The sequence below is a fragment of the Dioscorea cayenensis genome, chromosome 19 (genome assembly GCF_009730915.1).
Source record: "Dioscorea cayenensis subsp. rotundata cultivar TDr96_F1 chromosome 19, TDr96_F1_v2_PseudoChromosome.rev07_lg8_w22 25.fasta, whole genome shotgun sequence".
NCBI classification, from domain to species: domain Eukaryota; kingdom Viridiplantae; phylum Streptophyta; class Magnoliopsida; order Dioscoreales; family Dioscoreaceae; genus Dioscorea; species Dioscorea cayenensis.
The window spans coordinates 24,849,044-24,869,497 of NC_052489.1; the positions used below are offsets into that span (position 1 = coordinate 24,849,044).

The 20,454-nt window shown below is 35.2% G+C and overlaps 4 protein-coding genes across 5 annotated transcripts; 1 reads left to right on the top strand and 3 right to left on the bottom strand.

The window, feature by feature from the left end:
• Positions 1-3,241: 3,241 nt before the first annotated feature.
• LOC120250228 lies at positions 3,242-4,139 on the top strand. Its single transcript, XM_039259023.1, has one exon. It carries the CDS (start codon positions 3,326-3,328, stop codon positions 3,746-3,748), a length of 423 nt encoding a protein of 140 aa, XP_039114957.1. The 5' UTR covers positions 3,242-3,325; the 3' UTR covers positions 3,749-4,139.
• A 6,439-nt stretch (positions 4,140-10,578) lies between these two features.
• Positions 10,579-12,990, bottom strand: LOC120249268 (cation/H(+) antiporter 15-like). Its single transcript, XM_039257777.1, has 2 exons — positions 11,944-12,990; positions 10,579-11,856 (listed from the first exon to the last, which is right to left on the bottom strand). The coding sequence occupies exons 1-2, from the start codon at positions 12,907-12,909 to the stop codon at positions 10,579-10,581; spliced, it is 2,244 nt and encodes a 747-aa protein (XP_039113711.1). The 5' UTR covers positions 12,910-12,990.
• A 598-nt stretch (positions 12,991-13,588) lies between these two features.
• On the bottom strand, positions 13,589-15,237 carry LOC120250063 (probable WRKY transcription factor 2). The gene is made up of 5 exons (XM_039258822.1): positions 15,053-15,237; positions 14,881-14,958; positions 14,417-14,802; positions 14,153-14,308; positions 13,589-14,065 (listed from the first exon to the last, which is right to left on the bottom strand). The coding sequence occupies exons 1-5, from the start codon at positions 15,212-15,214 to the stop codon at positions 13,660-13,662; spliced, it is 1,188 nt and encodes a 395-aa protein (XP_039114756.1). The 5' UTR covers positions 15,215-15,237; the 3' UTR covers positions 13,589-13,659.
• A 1,446-nt stretch (positions 15,238-16,683) lies between these two features.
• On the bottom strand, positions 16,684-20,307 carry LOC120250062 (putative pentatricopeptide repeat-containing protein At3g08820). 2 transcript variants are annotated; one of them, XM_039258821.1, is made up of 4 exons: positions 18,122-20,307; positions 17,733-17,926; positions 16,863-17,023; positions 16,684-16,769 (listed from the first exon to the last, which is right to left on the bottom strand). In XM_039258821.1, exon 1 carries the CDS (start codon positions 20,217-20,219, stop codon positions 18,138-18,140), a length of 2,082 nt encoding a protein of 693 aa, XP_039114755.1. In that variant the 5' UTR covers positions 20,220-20,307; the 3' UTR covers positions 16,684-16,769; positions 16,863-17,023; positions 17,733-17,926; positions 18,122-18,137. The 2 variants fall into 2 exon arrangements, with proteins under 2 accessions (XP_039114755.1, XP_039114754.1); XM_039258820.1 differs by having other exon boundaries at positions 16,684-17,023.
• Positions 20,308-20,454: the final 147 nt, after the last annotated feature.

Genomic DNA, 20,454 nt, shown 5'->3' on the forward strand with positions numbered 1-20,454 from the left:
TCAATTAGTTAATTTAAATAATTAATTAAAATTAACTCTCATTCAGTAACCAGTCAAGAAGGCATGCAAACAAGGATTCTAATTAGTTGAGGTCTAAATTAACATCAAATAGGAATATATTCTATATATTTCTGGTTTATATAGAAACAACTTCTTTAAAAACTTAATAATAATATAAGGAATATAACACTTTAAGCTTTATAATTTTTTATTATGAGTTAATTATACAAACAATTTAAAACTATATCAAACATAAAACAAACTTCTGTACACTTAACTGCAGTCATGTTGGACCACATTGATAACTAAATCATAAAAACAAAATTAAAAAAAAAAAACAAACTTAAGAAATTCTATGAATCCCAAAACGAAGCCAAAACTTATAACAGCAAATCAAAAGTACTATGGTACCCGAAATGACTAAAATACCCCGATGTTTTGTCCTTCAGATTCGGTCTCCGCCCACCCACCGTCTCACTCGCATTTGTCCTCATCCGTCATTGCCAGCCTTGCAATCTGACGATTGTTAGACAGCCACGATGGTGGGTCCTGCTTGTGCCCACCGTCGGATCAACTCCGGAAAAAGACAAAAAGAATCTTGTTCATGGACTCCTAGTTGGGGACACGCACCACCGTTGGACGGTGCCCGAACGCCCACGTGCGACGAAGTTTCCCCGTGCTCTCGCAAACTATGGCGTTTGCACGTGTGAGGATTCCCGTACAGTCTCACGTACCACATTGTATACAATTTACTGCCCTAAATTACTATTACTATTAGTATTATTATTATTATTATTACTATTATTATTATTTATTTAACAAAAAAAAACATAGACATGAGAACTGTGGAACAAAATACATATAAAAACACTGAGAGACAAAAAAAGGTTAAAAAAATAGAAGCACATAACAAAATAAAAAGAAAAAAAACACCTTTAGATGTTCCAAATTAACCAGCACTAAGAACAGTCCAAGAGAAAGTTCTATAAAATTACACTTTGTTTGAATGTATATATTAAAATAATAAAATAAAATTTTTATTTTCTAAATTAAAATTTCCACTTTGTTTGACTTCGTTGACATTAAATTAAAATTTACAATAAAGTTTGTAAAAAAGAAAAATAAGGTTATATTATAAAACACTAATTAAACAAATAAGTTTCGTTTTTTAAATTTATAAACTTAAAATTCTGTTAGACCTTACATGTCAAATTGATATCTTTCATCTCTACATAAGATAAACACTACAAATTTAATAATCTTGAACTAATTAACAATATAAAATCATTAAAATTAGCTACCTAGCTATGTTTGAGAGGAATCTTGAAATTTATCATCATTTTATATATTTTTATCAAATAGGAGTGAATCTAGATTAGATGATACCTAGCCCACAAGCTGTAACAATCAAATAAGTTTTTAATTTTTATGAAACCAACTCTCACAAACAATCACAAACAACACTCAAAGTAGGTTGCCTCAATTGGCTTTAGGTTTCCCAAGAAAATATAATATGGCCTAACTTTGGAACTACATAATAATATTTTTATTATTTCGCTATTCTTTTATTTATCATCATATTCCCAATTAATGCTTGGTGGATTGACACTGAAGTAAGGTTAAATATATTTAATATAAAGCAACACAAAACCCAAAATCAAGGAAGATGGTTAAATGAGATGCATTGGAATTAATAGTGACCATTTTATTAAATATATTCATATCAAGCTTAATAGTTTAATTATCATATGGTGCTTTAGGTTTTATACATTATATAAGAATATATATATATATAATGAAACTCAATGTACTTTTCAATGAATGAATCAAGATTAATTGGAAAAAAAAACACTCAGATCTATTCAGCATTAGTTGGATCTTATCTTAACAAACATGCTCTTTGTTTTTTTTTTTTTGGATGAAAATTAAGTTAGGCAATGATATATTGTTTTCTTATGACCAATTAATGCTCATCGTTATTTTTTTTATTAATTTCATTCAAAAGAATATAGTTTATAGTTTTAAATAGATGGATATTAAATTTATGGCTTAGTACCATCTTACTTTCTTAATGGAATCTTTTATGAAGTTATTGTAGTTATTGAAGTTATAACTTTGGTAATTATCTCTATGTTGTGTTCGTACATGGCGATGTGAAATTATTTAAATTTGGTGAAATTTTTTGTTTAAATTATTTATTTTGCCAATTCATTTTGAATGACTTTCATAAAACATTTATCAAATTATTCCCAACATGTTTGTTATACAACTAGCAACTGACATACAATAAGATTTTGTTTATTATTCATATTTATTTGTAAACATTAAAACTCATTTTTCACTCTTTTAAAACATTTTGATCACCATCCTAAAGAGAAGATCAAGTAATACTTAATTTTTTAACATAAGTTTTGCATTCCTCTCAAATGTTTTTTTTAAACAGTGCTTTCATTTAACTCCGTATTTCATGATGTTTAATAAAACATTTATTTTTAAAATAAATCTTACTGTAAAAATGAAGTAGTTATTATCAATAGTCATATTTTGCACACATTTTTTTTTAATAAGTGGATAAACCACAATTTTATTCAAATAACAAAAACAAGTACAGATAACATAAAACAAAACAGAAAACTGAAGAAGAGAAAAAAGGTCTGTCCTCATCCAAATGAACTAAGAAATCATCACCAACAATGATGTACTTCCCAGTAAGTCATAGATGATCAAACTAAAGCGAAAAAAAAAACTCCATAGTTAGAAGACGAAGAACGCCAAGAGGTGTTAAAGGTCTTTACTAATTAGTGCACATATTAAACTTTAACTTCAAAATTGGAAAGAAAAGCATTTTAGTCAATATTATTAACTAAACACACATTGTGAAAAATAGGAAAAAAATTTCAAAGGATTTAAAAAAAACACTAGATTATTTCACTAACCCTAAAAATAATTTTTGAACCACATGGTGATCATTTCAAGTGACCCCTAGAAAACAGCCCTTAAATTGCCTACCTATTATAGGTGGACACCTTCAAACTCAATGATCTCTACTAGTTCTTTTGTACTCTTCATCACCACACTAAAATAACATCCAAAGTTGGTCTCAAAACCAAAGAAGAGCTCACCTTTTAATATATAACATAAACAACTAGCTGGTGCCTCACCCAATAAAAAAAGTTTAATTATATACACATCATCATCATCATGCAACATATGGCTCTCCTCTTTAACTATTCCCCATTTTGAGTCCCCCTTTCTATATAACCACCTTTCCATTAGTCCTCCTTCACTCAAGGCAATACCCTTAGTTTCCAAAACAAACTTAAGTATGGGCAATAGCCTTAGATGTTGCCTGGCTTGCATTCTCCCTTGTGGTGCACTAGATGTCATTAGGATTGTCCATTTGAATGGTCATGTTGATGAGTATAGTCGCCAAGTTTGGGCTAGTGAGATCCTTGATGCTCATCCTAACCATGTTCTTAGCAAGCCTAGTTCTCATGGTGAGCATGTTGTGCATCGGATCATGATCGTCTCTCCCGAGTCTGAGCTCAAGCGTGGTCATATTTATTTTCTAATTCCTTCATCTTCTGTGCCAGAGAAGAAAAAATTGAAGAAAAAGAATATTAAACATAAAGAATCACCGGTGACTAAAGTTACTGATCAGAAGGAGTTTCGACAAAGGAAAAATAAACATTCCGGTGGAAATGGTATGTGGCGACCACATCTTGAAAGCATCTATGAAGATCTATGAGATCTATTTTTATTTTTATTTTTATTTTTATTTTTATTTTTGAGGCCTTATATTTTTTGCAAATCTTTATGTATGTGATGGTTTGTAGTTGGCCCTTTTCTTAATTTTAATTTTTCTTGTTTGTGGATATTATTGGGGAAATACTTTGTTTCTAGTTTTTTTTTTCCTCCCACTTACATGGAAGTGAGTGGAAGTTGTGTCACTTTCGCGACTTACGAAGATGGTTTCATTGGGAAGTGAGGCACCAACCGACGAGCGGAAAGTGGAAAATGAAGAAGAAAAAGGAAGATGAGTTACAAGCTTGTAATCATAAGCAGTTGCACCTGTAGCCAATGGCAAGCCAAGTTGTGTAAAAAGTAATAAAAGAGAGGCTTTGTTAAAGCTTTAATCATATGCTTTGTATTCTTTTTAATTGAGTAATGTTGGTGCGCATGAACAAGGACTTGCAACTTAAGCAATTACTTTAGACCATAAACAGTCAGTCACTCAATCAATCAATCTATAAAGATTTAAAGTTTTCTTTTTTAAAGTCTTAATTTTGAACAAAAGCATTTTTTGTTTTAATGCAATATAGACAAATCATCATAAATATTTTTTATTATTTTATTTTAACTATGTGTTATGTATTAAAAAAAAAATCTAATTTTTAATTTTTTTGTGTAGAAATCAAATACTTTATTATTTGACCATTGTGATAGAGATTAAGAGTTTAAAATATAAATAAATAAATAACTATAATACCAAAAGAATGAACCGAAGAAAGTATGCTTATATATATATATATATATACAGATATATGAGATCGATATGGTTAATGCCTGCATGTGTGAGTCTAGACCAATTATCTCGGATCAAGTTCATGTGATCATATTTTCATTGTTATTTTGGAGTTAGATCTTTTTTGGAGTTAAAATAACTCGATCCCATTTCTCAATGTCTACAACTAAGATTAAACAGGAATAAATTAAGAAGTCATTGCAGTGAATAAAAAGATTGAAGCTCAATAATCAAGAGAGAAAGATCAAACTTTGTTAGTGTGCCTTCTTCTACATGAACTTATTAGATAGAATGCTAAATTATGAACTTTTAGTTACAGCTGGCTTGGTTTTGTTTAAGAATATTTGACTCAAGCTCTTGGATCTAGTTATCAGAATTTGTCATTAATAATATTGCTATTCAAGGAGGTTTTGTTGCCTCTGTATATAATATATATATATATATATATATGATTAGAGTTTGTAAATGATAGAAGGACAGCTAAGATGCTTTGCACTTTAAAAGCTTAGGGAGCATGGGGAGAAACAAGGATGTATATATTAATTGCAAATGGGACATACCTTAACTTGTGAAGGAGTGTGCAATGCTCAAGAGAAAAATGGTCTCTTGAGACAAGGTTTAACAATAAGATGCATTTTTTATTTATATTTTTATATTTTTATTTTTTGATTGGTAGTTGTATTTTTTTTTTCTTGAAAATAAAGTAAAATTTTAAGGAAGTAGCATAATTAACACAAAAATTCTAAAGAATAAAGATTAATTTTTATCTTTCTCATTTTATCTCCTGTATTTATTGAAATATTAAATTTTATTAGCTACTAATACAAATTATATATTTTAACTTAGCACAAAAATTATTACTCACATGATAAGAAAGTGTCTTGAATCAATCGATATCACCATCATATACAAGACAAGTTAAACTTGAATCAATATCTTCCTTATAAATGTTAGGATTAGTGCCAATATAACGGGAATATTAATTTTATTTTCTACATTGATTAAACTTTTATAAATGTTAGGATTAGTGCCAATATATATATATATATATATATATATATATATATATATATATATATAATGGGAATATTTCAACCTAGTTATATAAAATGATTTATTTGTTGCATTTTTTTTGGAGACTTATTTAACATTTTTATACTACTCTTGCCCGTCCTATTTATATGTACCCTTCAATTAATTCACACACATTAAAAAAAGTAAATTAAAATTAATTAATAATCTTAAATTTATCAAAAATATATATTTGCTTTCCAAATTTTTTTACTTAAAAACTATAAAAATTTCATTAATTTTTGTTAACTATTTTAATTATATTTTATAATTCTTTTCTCAAAATGGTATTTTATGTCCTCTAAAAAAATTGAAAAGAGTAGAAATACATTAAAAATAAAAGATAAATTTGAAAGTAATTATTAGTTATTCTATAAATATTTTAAATTAACATGGTCAATATGACCGAAGAGAGTATTTTGAGGCACTAAATTTAGAATTTTATAAACAAATTTTTTTAAAAAAAAAGCTTTTATGGTATGTAGGTTTTTCCAATTTAAATATATTTTAATATGAATGCCTTATTTTAGTAAAATTACTATAAAATGGTGGTAGTTTTACTCGGTAATATAAAGCAAAAAGCTTTCACTTGATGCCCAATTACACATGGATGAGTCACAACCAAGAGAGTGAGTGTCTTGGTGAAATAGATGGTCCGATTTACTTTGATACGGAATCACAGATTCACAGTACTTTGAAAGGACCCAATTAAATAATTATAAGCTAATTAATAAATGAGCGCTATTTTCAGAAAAGCCCTTCCATTAACTGAATATTTAATCTAATCTTGGGACCCCGTACACCTAATTTTAGGGTTAATAGGAGACATGCTTTTCATAATCCAAGGGTGCCACCTCGTGAGGTGAGGCCATGATTGATGAACAAGGGATCAGGATAGAGAGATTAATAATACACTAGGTTGGTCCCTATGATATTATATAATTTTTCATATATATATATATATATATGGGATATGATAATGTTCATAGAAAAAAATTAAATTACAACCGTTAGATTATTATCTAATAATTATTTATTATATAAATGTTGTACATATTTTTATGTTCATAATTACTATAAGACATTGTAGAACACGTTTTGATTCTATCTATAATGATCATAGTCATTGGATTACTATCCGATAATTTTTGTGCCATTAGATTACCAGTCATATATATATATATATATATATATATATATTATCACATTATAATAAGTGTGATCTTCTCAACCTTCTCTTGAGATCATGGATGCTAACTGGCAAAACCACCAAAAGGAGTTGTTTATAATATCTATTACTTGCCCACATGCAACTACTTACTACTTTGAATGGAGAAAATAAAATAAGCAAAGAGCAAATTGGAATTGAAACAATATATATTTTATATATGTACATAAATGAACTTGAGAAATTTGGTTTATCTATTACTTCAGTTATTTTTTAATAATTACTTCAACATAATGGAGCTTTACACCTTTTTTTTTTAAAAAAAATATGAATTTAAATATATATATTTGGGTTTTCGTCTTATTAATGCATGATTATATTCTATCATTATAATATGTTTGGTTTATATTTAGTAAATAAAAAAACAAAATAAATTAGTACAATTTGTTTGTGATTTATATATCACATATGCATGCCCTCCAATAAATTTTAGGAGAATGAATTAATCTTCAATAAATCTAATTAATTAAAGATGTGCCCAACTAATATGACATCCTTTTGAGAGAATTGTCTCAAATAGCTCATGATTATCCCAAATTTAAATAATTGATCTCAAACCCACCTCCAACCCAACATTCCCGGTGTCTCACAAGCTTTATTTATTTATTTATAGTTGTTATACATTTTAATTAGGTAAATAAATACAATCAAAATTATTGTATAAAAATTATAAAATATTAATTAATTCAAATTTGATGTCTCAAGTAAAAAAAAATTTTTAAAATCAATTCATCAAATCCTAATTAGGAAGGAGAAAAAGGGTCATAGTTAGTTGCAGTTGGTGAACGATAATACACCTAATTTTTATACACAAATTAAAAATTTAGCTTTTTCATTATATGATTGAAATATAGTAATAATAATAATAAAAAAATAGCGTGCAGGTGACTGGTCCCTTGTCCACAAATAAATAGTCTAAATTGAACATCTTTTTATAATTTTTTTTTTTCTAATTTTAAAATTTTCAAATATTTATAAATTTTAAATTAACAATAATTTGTTATATAACCAATATTAACCAAATATTGGGCCATGAACTATTAAATTATGAGTTTGTCCTTTGGTTCACTCCCATCTAGAACGGTGATCAACATAAAATTAATATGGGGAAAAAATCAAGGAGTAATTTCTCACAAAATTAAATGTAAAAAAACTATATGAATTTATATAAAATTAAATTGACCTTTTTCATCTTCAATATTAAGGATCAAAATTAATCATATATATTTTTTCTTTAAATCAGTTGAATTCTCATCACAAAAAAATTTAAGTTGGAGCACTCACACTGAAATAAATGTGGATAAACCACAGATTTATTTAATAGGAAAAGACAGTACAAAGTAGGAAACTCCTCTCACCAGGGGTGAGGAGAAAACAGAATACAGCAAAAGGAAGTAAAGAGACGAGGAGAAAAATCTAAGTAGGCGGAAGACACCGTCTGGCATCTCAGGCCTTCCTAGAAAGACATCAGGAGCAACTACTCCTGAGCAGCATTAGGGTCGGAGTCTCCAACAGGATTTGGGCCTCTAGCGCTGAGGAAGTTGAGTGAGCGCTTGATCTTCTGAGAAGCTTCATTGAGAGATTGGTGGTGGCTATCAGCAGCTGTTGAGAACCAAGAGAGAAGCATATTAGCACTTTTAAACATAATGTTGTAAGGCGGTAACGCATTCAAGTGAAAAATACGCGTATTTCGTTCAATCCAAATGTTCCACAAGATTGCACGGGAGATAAGGTCCCAGAGGATACGGTGCTCAGAGGTGAGAGTTGGTAGCCAAGTGTTCCACAGTAGAGTAATTGATTGAGGTGAAGAATTTAAATCTAAAGCCTGGGAATAAAATGCCCAAATACGCTTGGAATAATCACAGTTGAGAAAGAGGTGATTCAGGCTTTCAGAGGCATTATGACAAAGGACACAGGTATCTGAGGAATTTAGAGTATTGCACCCTTTCTTGGAAAGATTTGTGAGAGTAAGAATTTTGTCTTCCCCAGCAAGCCAACAAAAGAGGGTAATTTTTCTAGGACAACAAATTTTCCAGAAGAGAGAGTGAAGCGGGCTGCGCAGGCCACCATCAATAAGAAATTTGTAAAAAGATTTGACCGTGAAATTTCCATTTTTTTCTAGAGCCCAGGTAGGAGTGTCGTCCTGATTGGGGGAGCAATCAGGGATAATTTCCAGAAGAGGAGATAACATGTCGCGTGAGACTGAAGGAAATAACATCTCAGGATTATATAGATGTTGAGAAAATTGCCTAATGGTTATCCCAGGAAAAGTACATTGCGAGAAGAGAGTTGGCCAGATATCTTTAAGAACAAGCCCAACGTGCCAACGATCAAACCAAAGGGATGTGGTAGAACCACTTCTGATAGTTTTGTTTAGGCAAGAGCGGAAGGGTAATAAAGTGAAGGTCACTCCGGCCCAAAAAAAAGATTTATTTCTAGGAGGAGTGTGGAATAACAAGCCGTTTGCAACGTTGAAGGAGTAGTTAGATTGAATGATTTTAGCCCACCCACAGTTAGGGTTGCAAGATAATTTCCACCACCACTTCCCAAGTAAAGCTTTATTAAATTCCTGAAGGTTGAGAATTCCCCAGCCTCCCATGTCGCGTGGTCTATTGATCCTATTCCAGACGATTAGCCTGATTGCTTTAGGGCCAAGATCAGGGCCCTTCCAAAGGAAATCTCTTCGGATTTGATCAATATCTTTGATCACCCAAATAGGGAGCTTAAAGACAGACATCCAGTAAACTGGAATGGTGGAGAGAACAGAGTTCACAAGGGTTAGCCGTCCACCCAGAGATAAGTAATTTGCTTTCCAAGAAGTGAGTCTGGAGCAGACCATGCCAGTGAGTTTTGCCCAGTCAATGCGCCTTGGTCTTCGACCAGAAAGAGGAATCCCTAAATAAGTAATTGGTAGACAATTTCTGGAGCAGTTTAGGATTCTGGCAGAAGAGTGGTGTGGTTGGAATCCGTAGTTTGTAGAGTACAAGCAACTTTTGGAGTAATTTATGGATAAGCCAGAAGAACCCTCAAAAAGATAAAGAATTAATTTAATGATAAGAAGATCTTCTTGACCTCTAGCAGAGAAGATTAAGAGGTCATCAGCGTATTGAAAGTGGCAAAAGTTAACCGATTGATTCAAAGGTACACCCACAAGCACTTTAGATCGTAGTGCATGAAAGAACATTGCGCTCAGGGCATCAGCAGCGAGGGCAAAAAGTAAAGGGCCTTAATACCACCACACTCACTCTTTACCATCAAATAAAATTTCTAGTTTCTGAAATTCCGCACCAATAGCGTTGGAGTGTTAATAATAAACTCTGAATTTTAATTAAGAGCCTTAATACCACCTACTCTCTTATGATAAATTATGCCACCTCATATGAATGATCTTTCATACAAATTATTTTAATATATCTCTAATTATTCATTTTCAATCTCTCTTATCTTTAGTAGATCTCGTCTTTCATACATTTTTTTTTTTTATTTATTTATTTTTACTCTTGTAATCCCTTTTAACCTTTAATAAAGTGTGGTTTACTAAATATTATAAAATTTACATAAAAAGTACAACTAAATTACAAAACAAAATTTGACCACAATTAAAAAAATTGTCACGGCTCTCATGACAAAACAGACCAACAAAAATCAGAGAACAAAACACCTTATGTATGGTACCCTATCTATCCATGCTAATCCATGCAACTTCTTTTTCTTGTACACAATTTAACACATTGTTTTTTTGTCCCCAAAATTTTCAAGGTGAGGTTACTCCTCTATGGATCAAGACATCCCTGCCCTCCTCCTGCTTGGTCGTCATCCCAACATTCAAGCTCAAAATATTAGTTATAGTCCTCTGCTTTGCCTTGCTTGCATTATTCACGTCCACCACACCAACAACACCACCACCACCACCACCACCACTGGTCTGATCCTCCGCCCTCACTTGCTGCTGCACCACTAGAATGGACGCTTTCAGCCCAAAATCCTCCGAAGATAACAAGTCTCCCAGTATTCCCAGCTCCTCACACTCACTCCAAACCGACATCCCATTCGTCAACGATGACTCCAATCCCATCCTCCTCCCCACTATCACAAGATCAAACTTGTTCCCTATCAACCTTATGATCGCCACCGTCTCCTCACTGTCTTGCACCACCTCTTCTTTATAAGTTACATTCTCATTTTGCTGAGTTCGAAGTTCATCCATCATCTTGTTATCAAGCTTCCACTCTTCATCTTCCAGCTCTCTGAAATCACCTCTAGAGATGAAACGTATGATGGTGAGGGAGATGTTGGAGTTCCTGGCTATACGCATGCCAATGGACAAAGCCTCACGGTCATCACCACCGCCGAGAAAGAACACGGCCACGTGGTTAAGCAAGTCATTGGTGAGAGTGCACGTTGCGCCACCAGAGTGCCGGCGGTCAATGAGGATAGCGACAGAGCAAGGTGCATAGGTGAGCACGTTCTGGTTCATGGCCTGGAATCCTTGGTTGCTCATGGTGGTTAAAGGTCCTTCGCATTGCTTGTGGAAAGGGAGGATGATGAGACGAATTTTCTTCTCCAGCGAGAGCGAGCACACGTCGTTGTGCATGGTGTGGGTTGGAGCTAAAGCGATGAATGGTAAGACTGAGGCAGAGCCTTCGTTCTTATTCTCGTAGTAACGGAAGGCGTTGACGATGCGATCAGAGACCGTAGTGTTGCTTGATTTCTTGCTTCTTTTGTGAGGTGCCAGCACGGCGGTGGTGCGACCGGCGAGCTCCATGACGTGAAGAACGTAGATGATTAGTGGGCTATCGCTGGTGGGATAGTAAGCCTCCAGGAGCTCGATAATTGGAGGGACGTTTTCTTCGTTGTGGACGGCGGTGAGGATCTTGAGCTCGGTGTTGGGCCGGGCGTGTTCCATGGTTCGGCGTTTGCTGGTCACGTATCTTACTGAAGGCTTGTAAAGGTACTTGATCAATGGCGTTGAGATGGCTGTTATCACAGTTGTTGAAGCCATGAGGACGCTGAATTCTTGGCCGTTTGCCATCTGATCAACATGCATGCATTTGTTTAATTATCTTCATTAATCAAATGAATTGCAGGATATATAAATATGAGGAATGTAGATTATTACCAAGGTATCACCCCAGCCATTGAAGAAATTAACTTCGATGATTCCTTTCAAGTTCATCATGAGTCCCATTACGATGGCATCACGGAGAGGAAACCGGAAATAGAGAGTTACTAACACTGTCCCAATGAACTTCCCCAATACAGCCACAAAGATCATGAGTCCAATATATAAGGATGTCTGAACATTGTCTATTCTGGTTAGGATGGTCCGGTAGCCGGCAAGCACCAAGTATATGGGCATGAACACGCCGGAAACAAAGGCGTCGAGCTTCTCGGATAGTGACACCCCTAACGGCATCCCTCCGGGCAAGCACAAGCCTAGAATTATGGGTCCGAATGGCGCCGGGTACCCGCTGAATTCAGTGAGCATAGCTGATGTTAGTGCTAAGAGAATGACTCCAACAAAGTAGCCCTCGTCGATGAGATTACCGACGGGAGTTTTCTTGATGATGCGGAGAATTGTTGGCCGGAGAATAAAAAGGACTATGAGCAAGTAGATGCCGAAGGAGACGACTGACATGATGGTCTTGATAAGGAACTGGTCAGGTACTAGTTGAGATGCGAAGATAAATGAGTTGAGGAGCCATGCAAGTGCTTCACTAACAAGAGAAGTGGTAGTGGCGACACGGCCGAGTTCGGTGTTGAGGAAGCCGAACTCATCAAGAATGTCGGCAATGACAGGGAAGGAGGTGAGTGAAAATCGACAAGCTATAAGAAGGAGAAGACTATCAAGTTTTGTATCTGAAGGCAATGCCTCTTTGATGCCTAAATAGAGTAGGCCACAGAGTAGAAGCGGAGGAAGAGATGCGCAAATGCCAACGCCTATCGACATCATGCTCGGCTTCCTCAGCATGTTCAGGTCGGTCTTGACGCTAATGTTGAAGAGGAACAAGTTGAGGCACAGCAAGGACATGGTGTCCAGTACAAAAGTGCCTTTGGGGGGAAACAATAGCATCCTTGTCTTCATGCTATGTCCGAGGAATGAAGGGCTGAGGAGGATTCCTGCCTATCATATATAGTTTTATATACAAATATTTTATGATCAGTATATATATATATATGTTATAGTTTTTTGTATTTTTAATATGATAACAAAACTAGAACTTTACTATGATGCATGAGATTGTTTTGGATTGATTGAAGCGTTTGAGAAGAAGGTGGACGGCGCATGAGACTATGAAGATGATGGAGGACTCGGTTAGGAGGAGAGGAAGGGAGTAGTTGATAGGATCATCGCCGAGAATGTAACCCTGGGAAGTGATCCAGTTGGATGTATGCTTGGATTCACACACCCAGAAGACTCTTTTCACTCCTGTTTGATTGTAGAGAACTGTTGTATGCTTGCCATCAAGAGTTATGTTCACCCCACTTCGTCGCTCCATTGCTTTCTCTGTTTCAGGGGAATTGTCTGAGGGAGAGAGAGAAAGAAGAAGAAGAAGAAGTTAATTAATTAAAACTGAGAAAGAGAGAGTCAAAAGTTTCAAGGTGAAGAGGCAGATGATTGGTCAAACTTGAAATGTTCCCAGATTAATGGATGGTTGTTGACCAGTGTCCATAAATGACATGCGGTGATCCTTGTTCTCAGCCATATATCCAATTCATTTCTTATAAATGAAAAAAAAAAATATATATATTTTTGTATACTAGTTCAAATGAGACTCAAACAACTGAACAAATTTAATTAATTAAATTAATACAGATGTAGTTGACGCAAAATTTAACCAATGAATGGAACATAAGAAATTAAGGCATCCTCCTCAATTGGCTCTTCCTTTGCGTTGGAATTGGAACCACTCCCAGTTTGTGTTGTTAGTTGTTGCTGTTGGTTCATGTAAAAAGCCATTGAACTCTCATACCAAGAGGGTCCTTGCTGGCTCTGGTTTGAAGGTTTAAAAGCCATAGAAATGTTATTTATGTTGTTATTAATGTTGCTCATGTCCTTGTTGTTGTTGTTGTTGTTGTTGTTATTGTTGTTCAATGAATGGCCTCCACAGCCACGAGCAAGAGGAACATCATGGTTGTGCTTGCCTTCATAGGTAGTAATCACTGACTTTATATCATCAGAGGCCCTCTCCACATGCTTCCTCACTGAACAACCATCACTAGTGCATTTGTAGTAACTCCTGTACATATAAAAATTTACATTCTCAAATACATATATACAAGCAGGAAACATCATGCACATTTAATCAGGAAGAAACAAGGCTTGCCTTGGATTGGAATTCCCTTTCACTGCCTTCTGCCCATACTTTCTCCACCGATAACCGTCGTCAAGGAGATCAACACTGCTTGTTGTCTGAACCACCACTCTAGGCTCCTTCACCATCTTGTTTCCTGATACCTCTCCATTCTGAACTTCATTCTTCCTGCACAGAAGAAGAAAGAAAATTGTTAGCATTTCTGCTAGTCATAGTCGTACACACACACACACATATATATACTATATATAGTGTATCAACTTTGATATCACTCACCATCTCTTGGCATCAGGCTCATTTTCATCAAAATCATCATCAGCAAAAGAAGCTGAAGAGGCTTCAGGGTTGCCAATTGAATCCATAAACCCTCTAGTGGATTGAGAAGGCTTTGGGTGGTTGTGAACTCCACTGTAGACAATCTCAGTGACATGCCCAGCTGAGGATCTCTCCACCTTTTTCTTTGTGGGACAGTTTGGATGTGTGCATTTGTAATAACTCCTTGGGTTTTCACTTCCCTTCACTGCCTTCTGCCCATACTTTCTCCACTTATATCCATCAATGGCTCCCATCTGTTGATCAGCATGAGATGCTTCTATAATATCATTCAATTCTTCTGGTTCTTGATAGCTCTTCAATAACTGGTTTTCTTGGGAAGCTTGTTCCTATATAAGGTAATTAAGAACTCAAATTCAGCAAATATATAGACACTTGATCACTTGAATATGATATATTGTACATACCATGGGGTACTGTTGGAAAGACTGCAAGTCTCTTTGAATATTTTGGTACATGTCATCCTCCTTGATTTCTTGTTGGATCTGTACATATGAACAAGTGATTTAGAATTATTTTTCAGATAAAATTAATTAATTAACAATCAAGAAATTGAGAGAACCAACTGAAGAAGCTCACAAAAAGAGGGGGAGGAGAGTCCATGAGGACATGGTCAAGATTAGCAAAGTAAGGAGAAAGAGATGAGAGAGGAGATGAAGAAGAGAAGGAATAAGTCCTTGATTCCTTCTCTTCTTGTTCATCCTCAAAGGCAAGCATGCCCCAAAAGTGAGATGTAGCCATATATGCTGGTTGTTTACTTTATTTGAGTGCATAGAGAGAAGGAGAAGGAGCAAGAGAAGTTATATATGGGAAGGAGAAGAAGACATGGTCTCCCATGAACAAGAAGAAGATTGGACTTGGAGTGGTTCAAAGAGATCAGAGGGCGGAAAGTTTGACTGTTGACGAAGAATCATTTCTTGTGTGTTTGACTTGTCAGAAGGCTGCTAAAGTCCTAGGATTGCCTTTTCTTCATATTTAAATCATATTTTTATTTCTTTGATTTTCTACAGACTTGATTTAGTATTTAAATGATTAGGTAATGGAATCCAAGGATACATGTCAGAGTGTGGATAATCCATAGTAATAATTCTTTGGTTTTTTTTTTAAATAAAAAAATTATACTAACAGAGATCAACCTGTTTTGCTCAATAAGTATTTTTTTTTTTAATATCCATGAACCTAATGAAAACTCTAAAATAGAACTTCTCTGATAATATTGTTATTTAGATTGATTTTTCTTTAATTAAACTTCCATTTCACTGTATGAGTTTTTAAAGGTTTAATTTATTTTAAAAGAAAACACAAGTGAAGATAAAATAGCTTTAATTAGTTAACAACTTAACATTTTATTACTCTCACTGATAATTTATATGTATTAAATTATTAATAATTTTATTTTATTATATAATAATTCTACTTATTCATGGTAAAACAAATTATTTAGTGGAAGGTGGTCTATTAGCCATGCCCAACAAAATCAACCTTTTCTTTTGAAACTTTTCCTCATCACAAGCTCAATCACTCACAACAAAGAAACTTTGTCATTTGATTAGAACCGTGCCACAACGCGTCAAAAACAGAGACCATGCGTACCTTTCTCATCAGCCTGACACTCATAGTTTTTTCATTTCATGCGTACCTTTCCAAAAGATTTTACTTTACCTTTCACTATTTTTTTCATAAACAAGTGGATAATATATAATTCTCCAAAATTATATGTATATTTTTTCTTACAAAGTAATAGTTACATATTTTTAGTAGACCTTTTTTTCATTAATAGACCTCCTATGTATAATTCACCGTATGAGTGACAGTCCCTACACCTTTTATGTACTTTGGTATGATGGCATTTGTTCATAACCAGGCATGATTTATTTATTTGTATGTTTGAAAATTTAGAATCAAGTTATGATAACACCCAAGTATTTATGAAGTTAGATCAAAATATTGTGTTGCATGAACTGCACCATCTTAGGGTTGCTTTGACAAAGGGGGTGAACTAGGGCTTTGATCACAATACTATCATTACATGCAAAGATTCAGGTAAATGAGATTTAAAAAAAAAAAAAAATCATTTATGCATTCCTTGTATTAAAATAAATTACAACACTGTCCACACCTCAATTTTATTTATTTTTTAATATTGAATAAATAACAGCAATATCATTGGCAACATATTTTTGGAGAAAGTAGCTAGGAAATCTTATCAAGAAAAGAGTACCTAATCTGCTTAAGTTTGATCAACATATTTTTGGAGAAGGTATCACCAGTTTGTTTGCAACATGTCTATTTAAAACTAACACGTATAAAAAAAATTGTGTGAATTTGGATTTCAAATTTCAATATAAAGATATCTAAAGTTTTTTAAACTTGGATGGAATCTGCTCACCTGACAAGAAAGAAGGTTTTGGCAGAATAACTGGCACTAGCTCATGTCCATAGATCCTCCACGGCGTAAAATCTTGAGGTCTTTCAGTTTCCAGACTCCATTTGAATGTGTTTCAACCTAACTAGGGACAAGTTTTTTCAGTTGCACCAGACGAACGTAGTCTGCTCAAGCAATCATATATACTAATTCAGTTGGTCAAACATGTTATACCAATTTTCAGTATTTAAGACTATAATTGCTTCAAAATTATATAACATAAACTGCGCACAGACATAAAAATTTGGAGCATAATGTATGCTTGAGTTTCGATGATGGGGTCTTAAACATTCAAAAACTCTCAGAAAAAAAAAAAGATTAAGGTCTGCTGGTTTGACTTGTTCTCAAATTTCTGTAGATTTTTGAAATTGATAAAATAAAAATCCAAGTGGGATGAGGGGGTTAGTCATAGAAAGTAAAGAATCTCAAGCATCACAAGAGAGGAAAAAATTGAGAAGAAATTGTATGCAATATCAGCAAAGGAAATGATAGAACAAATGATTAATTTTATAAAGAGAAGAGTCCTCTTCTAGAAAGCAAGATTGTACCCAGATATATCTATAAAAACATAATCCTCGAGCTTCTATATGTTTGAGAAGACAGTGAGCTATAAATGATATAAATGGTATAAACACCTGTATGCTAAAGGAACTGCAAGCCAATCAGTCAGGGTGTGAGGTTTCTAGTCCGAAAATGATCATGACTAACATATCTGTCATTGACGAATATAAAATTTTTATCTCAAGCAGAGGAAGTAAACACCTAATCAATATGCAGGTTGAACATAAAAAACCACCAAGACTAAAATAATTATCATATACACAAGAAATGTACCTGACAATGATTTTGGAGAGATGAGCAAGAGGAAATATTCCAGCATGATTAATATCGCAGCATTTCTTGTCAAGTTCGGTGATTTGTTTGCTTCACATGGCAATAGCAGAAATGGCAGGAGATGAAACCTGACAACACCTTTGATTCTCCAATGTATTCTGAGAATTTTGACAGTGTTCTTGAGAAAAAAACATCTGTGACAAATATTGAACAAACTAGATCAGTTATTTGCGGAAATGGGCAGCCAAGAACTGCTGCAGAAAACATCATCAGTAATTCCTACAAACATGGAGCAGAGGTGTGGTTGCTTCATCTAAAATTGTTAGCTCGTACAAGAGAATTTGAAGTTTATAGCTAGGCACCCATAAATGAGAAATCTAGCAACTCACATGCTGATCAATTGCTTCACCAGTAATCGTTACATGAACAGAAACCCTCTTTAAAGCAGTGAAATCTGTTATTATCCCTAACAATGATCTCCCGGCCAGTGAGCTTGGAAATGAGTTTTATGGCCGCATGGCAGTCGTTACAAACCCGAAGGTTCTTCACCACCCGGATAGTGTCCTCTGGTCCCAAGCTTATTAGACCAAATGCAATGGCCAATTTCTCACTGTGATAGCCAAGCGAATACTCTTTCTCCTCCTCCTCTATATCAAACAATACAACCTCCGTTGTTGGCATGTAGCCTAATGCCTTCAATTGCTTCCCCAATTCATCAAGCTTAGAGTAAATCTTCTCACTCAATGGATGGGACTTGTCACCCACTCTGAACTCATGGACGACACCATTCAGTTCAACCCAGGTACACCCAGGTACCTTTTGGATCCCTTTCACAACCATGTGACTCCTCAGCCTTGCTGCATCATCCCATCTACCACTGGCAGAATATATATTTGATAGCAGAACATAGTTCCCTGAATTATGAGGCTCTAACTTAATAAGTTGTTTGAGAACCTCTTCAGCCAATTGAGCGTCACGGTGTATCTTGCAACCACCCAGCAAAGCTCCCCAAACAACAGCATTAGCCTCCATAGGCATGTCTTTGATCAACTGACGAGCTTCCACTAACAAGCCAGCACGCCCAAGAAGATCGATCAAACAGCCATAATGCTCGATTCTGGGAGTCAAGCCATAAACTTGAGTCATGGAATAAAAATATAGTCTTCCATCTTCCACAAGACCAGTGTGAGTACAGCTACAAAGAATACCGATAAATGTGTTTCCATCGGGGCGGAATCCTAACTTCACCATCTTAGAAAACAATCCAAATGAGACTTTTCCATGGCCAGTCATTGCAAGTCCTGAAATCATAGCATTCCAAACTATTAGGTCCCTTTCCATCATTCCTTCAAAGATAGCCCATGCCTTAGTCACACTTCCACATTTAGCATACATATCTATCAGTGCAGTTCCAAGAACTGGATTTGAAAGAAACTCGTTCATATCCATCAGATGACTGGCCTGCTGACCCAATTCTAGAGCTCCTAACCTCGCGCAAGCTGAAAGAACACCGACCATGGTATAACAATCAGGTCGTACATGTGCACTTTGCATCTGAAAGAAGAGTTTTAAGGCCTCTTGCGGAAGCCCGTTTGATGAATAGCCTCCGATCATGGCACTCCAAGAAACCACATCCTTCTCAGCCATGGAATCGAAGATTCTCTGAGCACTATCCATGCTTCCACACTTTGTATACATATCAATTAGTGAAGTATCAACAAACACATTCTTGTGCATGCCCTTCTCCTCAATATACTGATGAATCCACTGCCCTGTCCTCAAATCCCCCAACTGTGAACATGCGGTCAAGACCCTCACCAAAGTGAAACTATCTGGCCGCAAATCCATTGCCAATGACTTCCTAAACAACTCCAATGCTTCCTCCAACCGCCCATTATCCATATACCCAGTAATAATCGCAGTCCAAGAGACAACATTTCTCACAGGCATTTCATCAAACAAGAACCGTCCATCCGCCAATCGCCCACATTTCGCGTACAAGCAAACCAAACTGGTGTTCACGAACACATCCAATTCCAACCCGGATTTCAAAACATGAGTATGAATCCTCCTACCCATGTCCAGATCAAGAAGCCTCGCGCACGCTTTGAGAACGAAAGGGAAAGTGAACTTGTTGGGCAGGAGGCCAGTGAGCCGCATGTCGGAGTATAAGCGGATAGTGTCAGGCATGAGGTCCGCGGAGACGAGGCCGCGGATCATAGTGTTGAAGAGGACGACATTGGGGTGGGGGATGGAGGAGAAGATGAGACGGGCGTGGGCCAGGTGGCCAGAGGCGAGGGCGGAGCGGAGGAGGGAGTTGAGGAGATAAGGGTCGTCGGAGAGGGCGATGCGGATGAGACGGGCGTGGATGAGCTTGAGGTGTTTGATGGAATGACATCCTTGAAGGAGAAGGTTAGTGAGCTCTGAGGCTTGGGTGAGGAGGAGGATCTGGGGAGTGGGTGCATGCTGGGTTAAAATGGCGGCCATGCGAATGAGTTCAGTTAGAAACAGGAGTGTGGAAGCAAGCACAGATGCTTAGTTTTCACTTTAATTTCCGTGAAACTTATTAGCCGAAATTTTGAGCTGGACAGGGGAGGGGCCTTTTTGGCAAGAGAAATTCTATGCTTGCTAATTCAAATTAATTTTATATATATATATATATATATATATATTTGCGACAAAGCGCTTCACAAGGTGTCAAAAAAAATAGCCGGATATGATG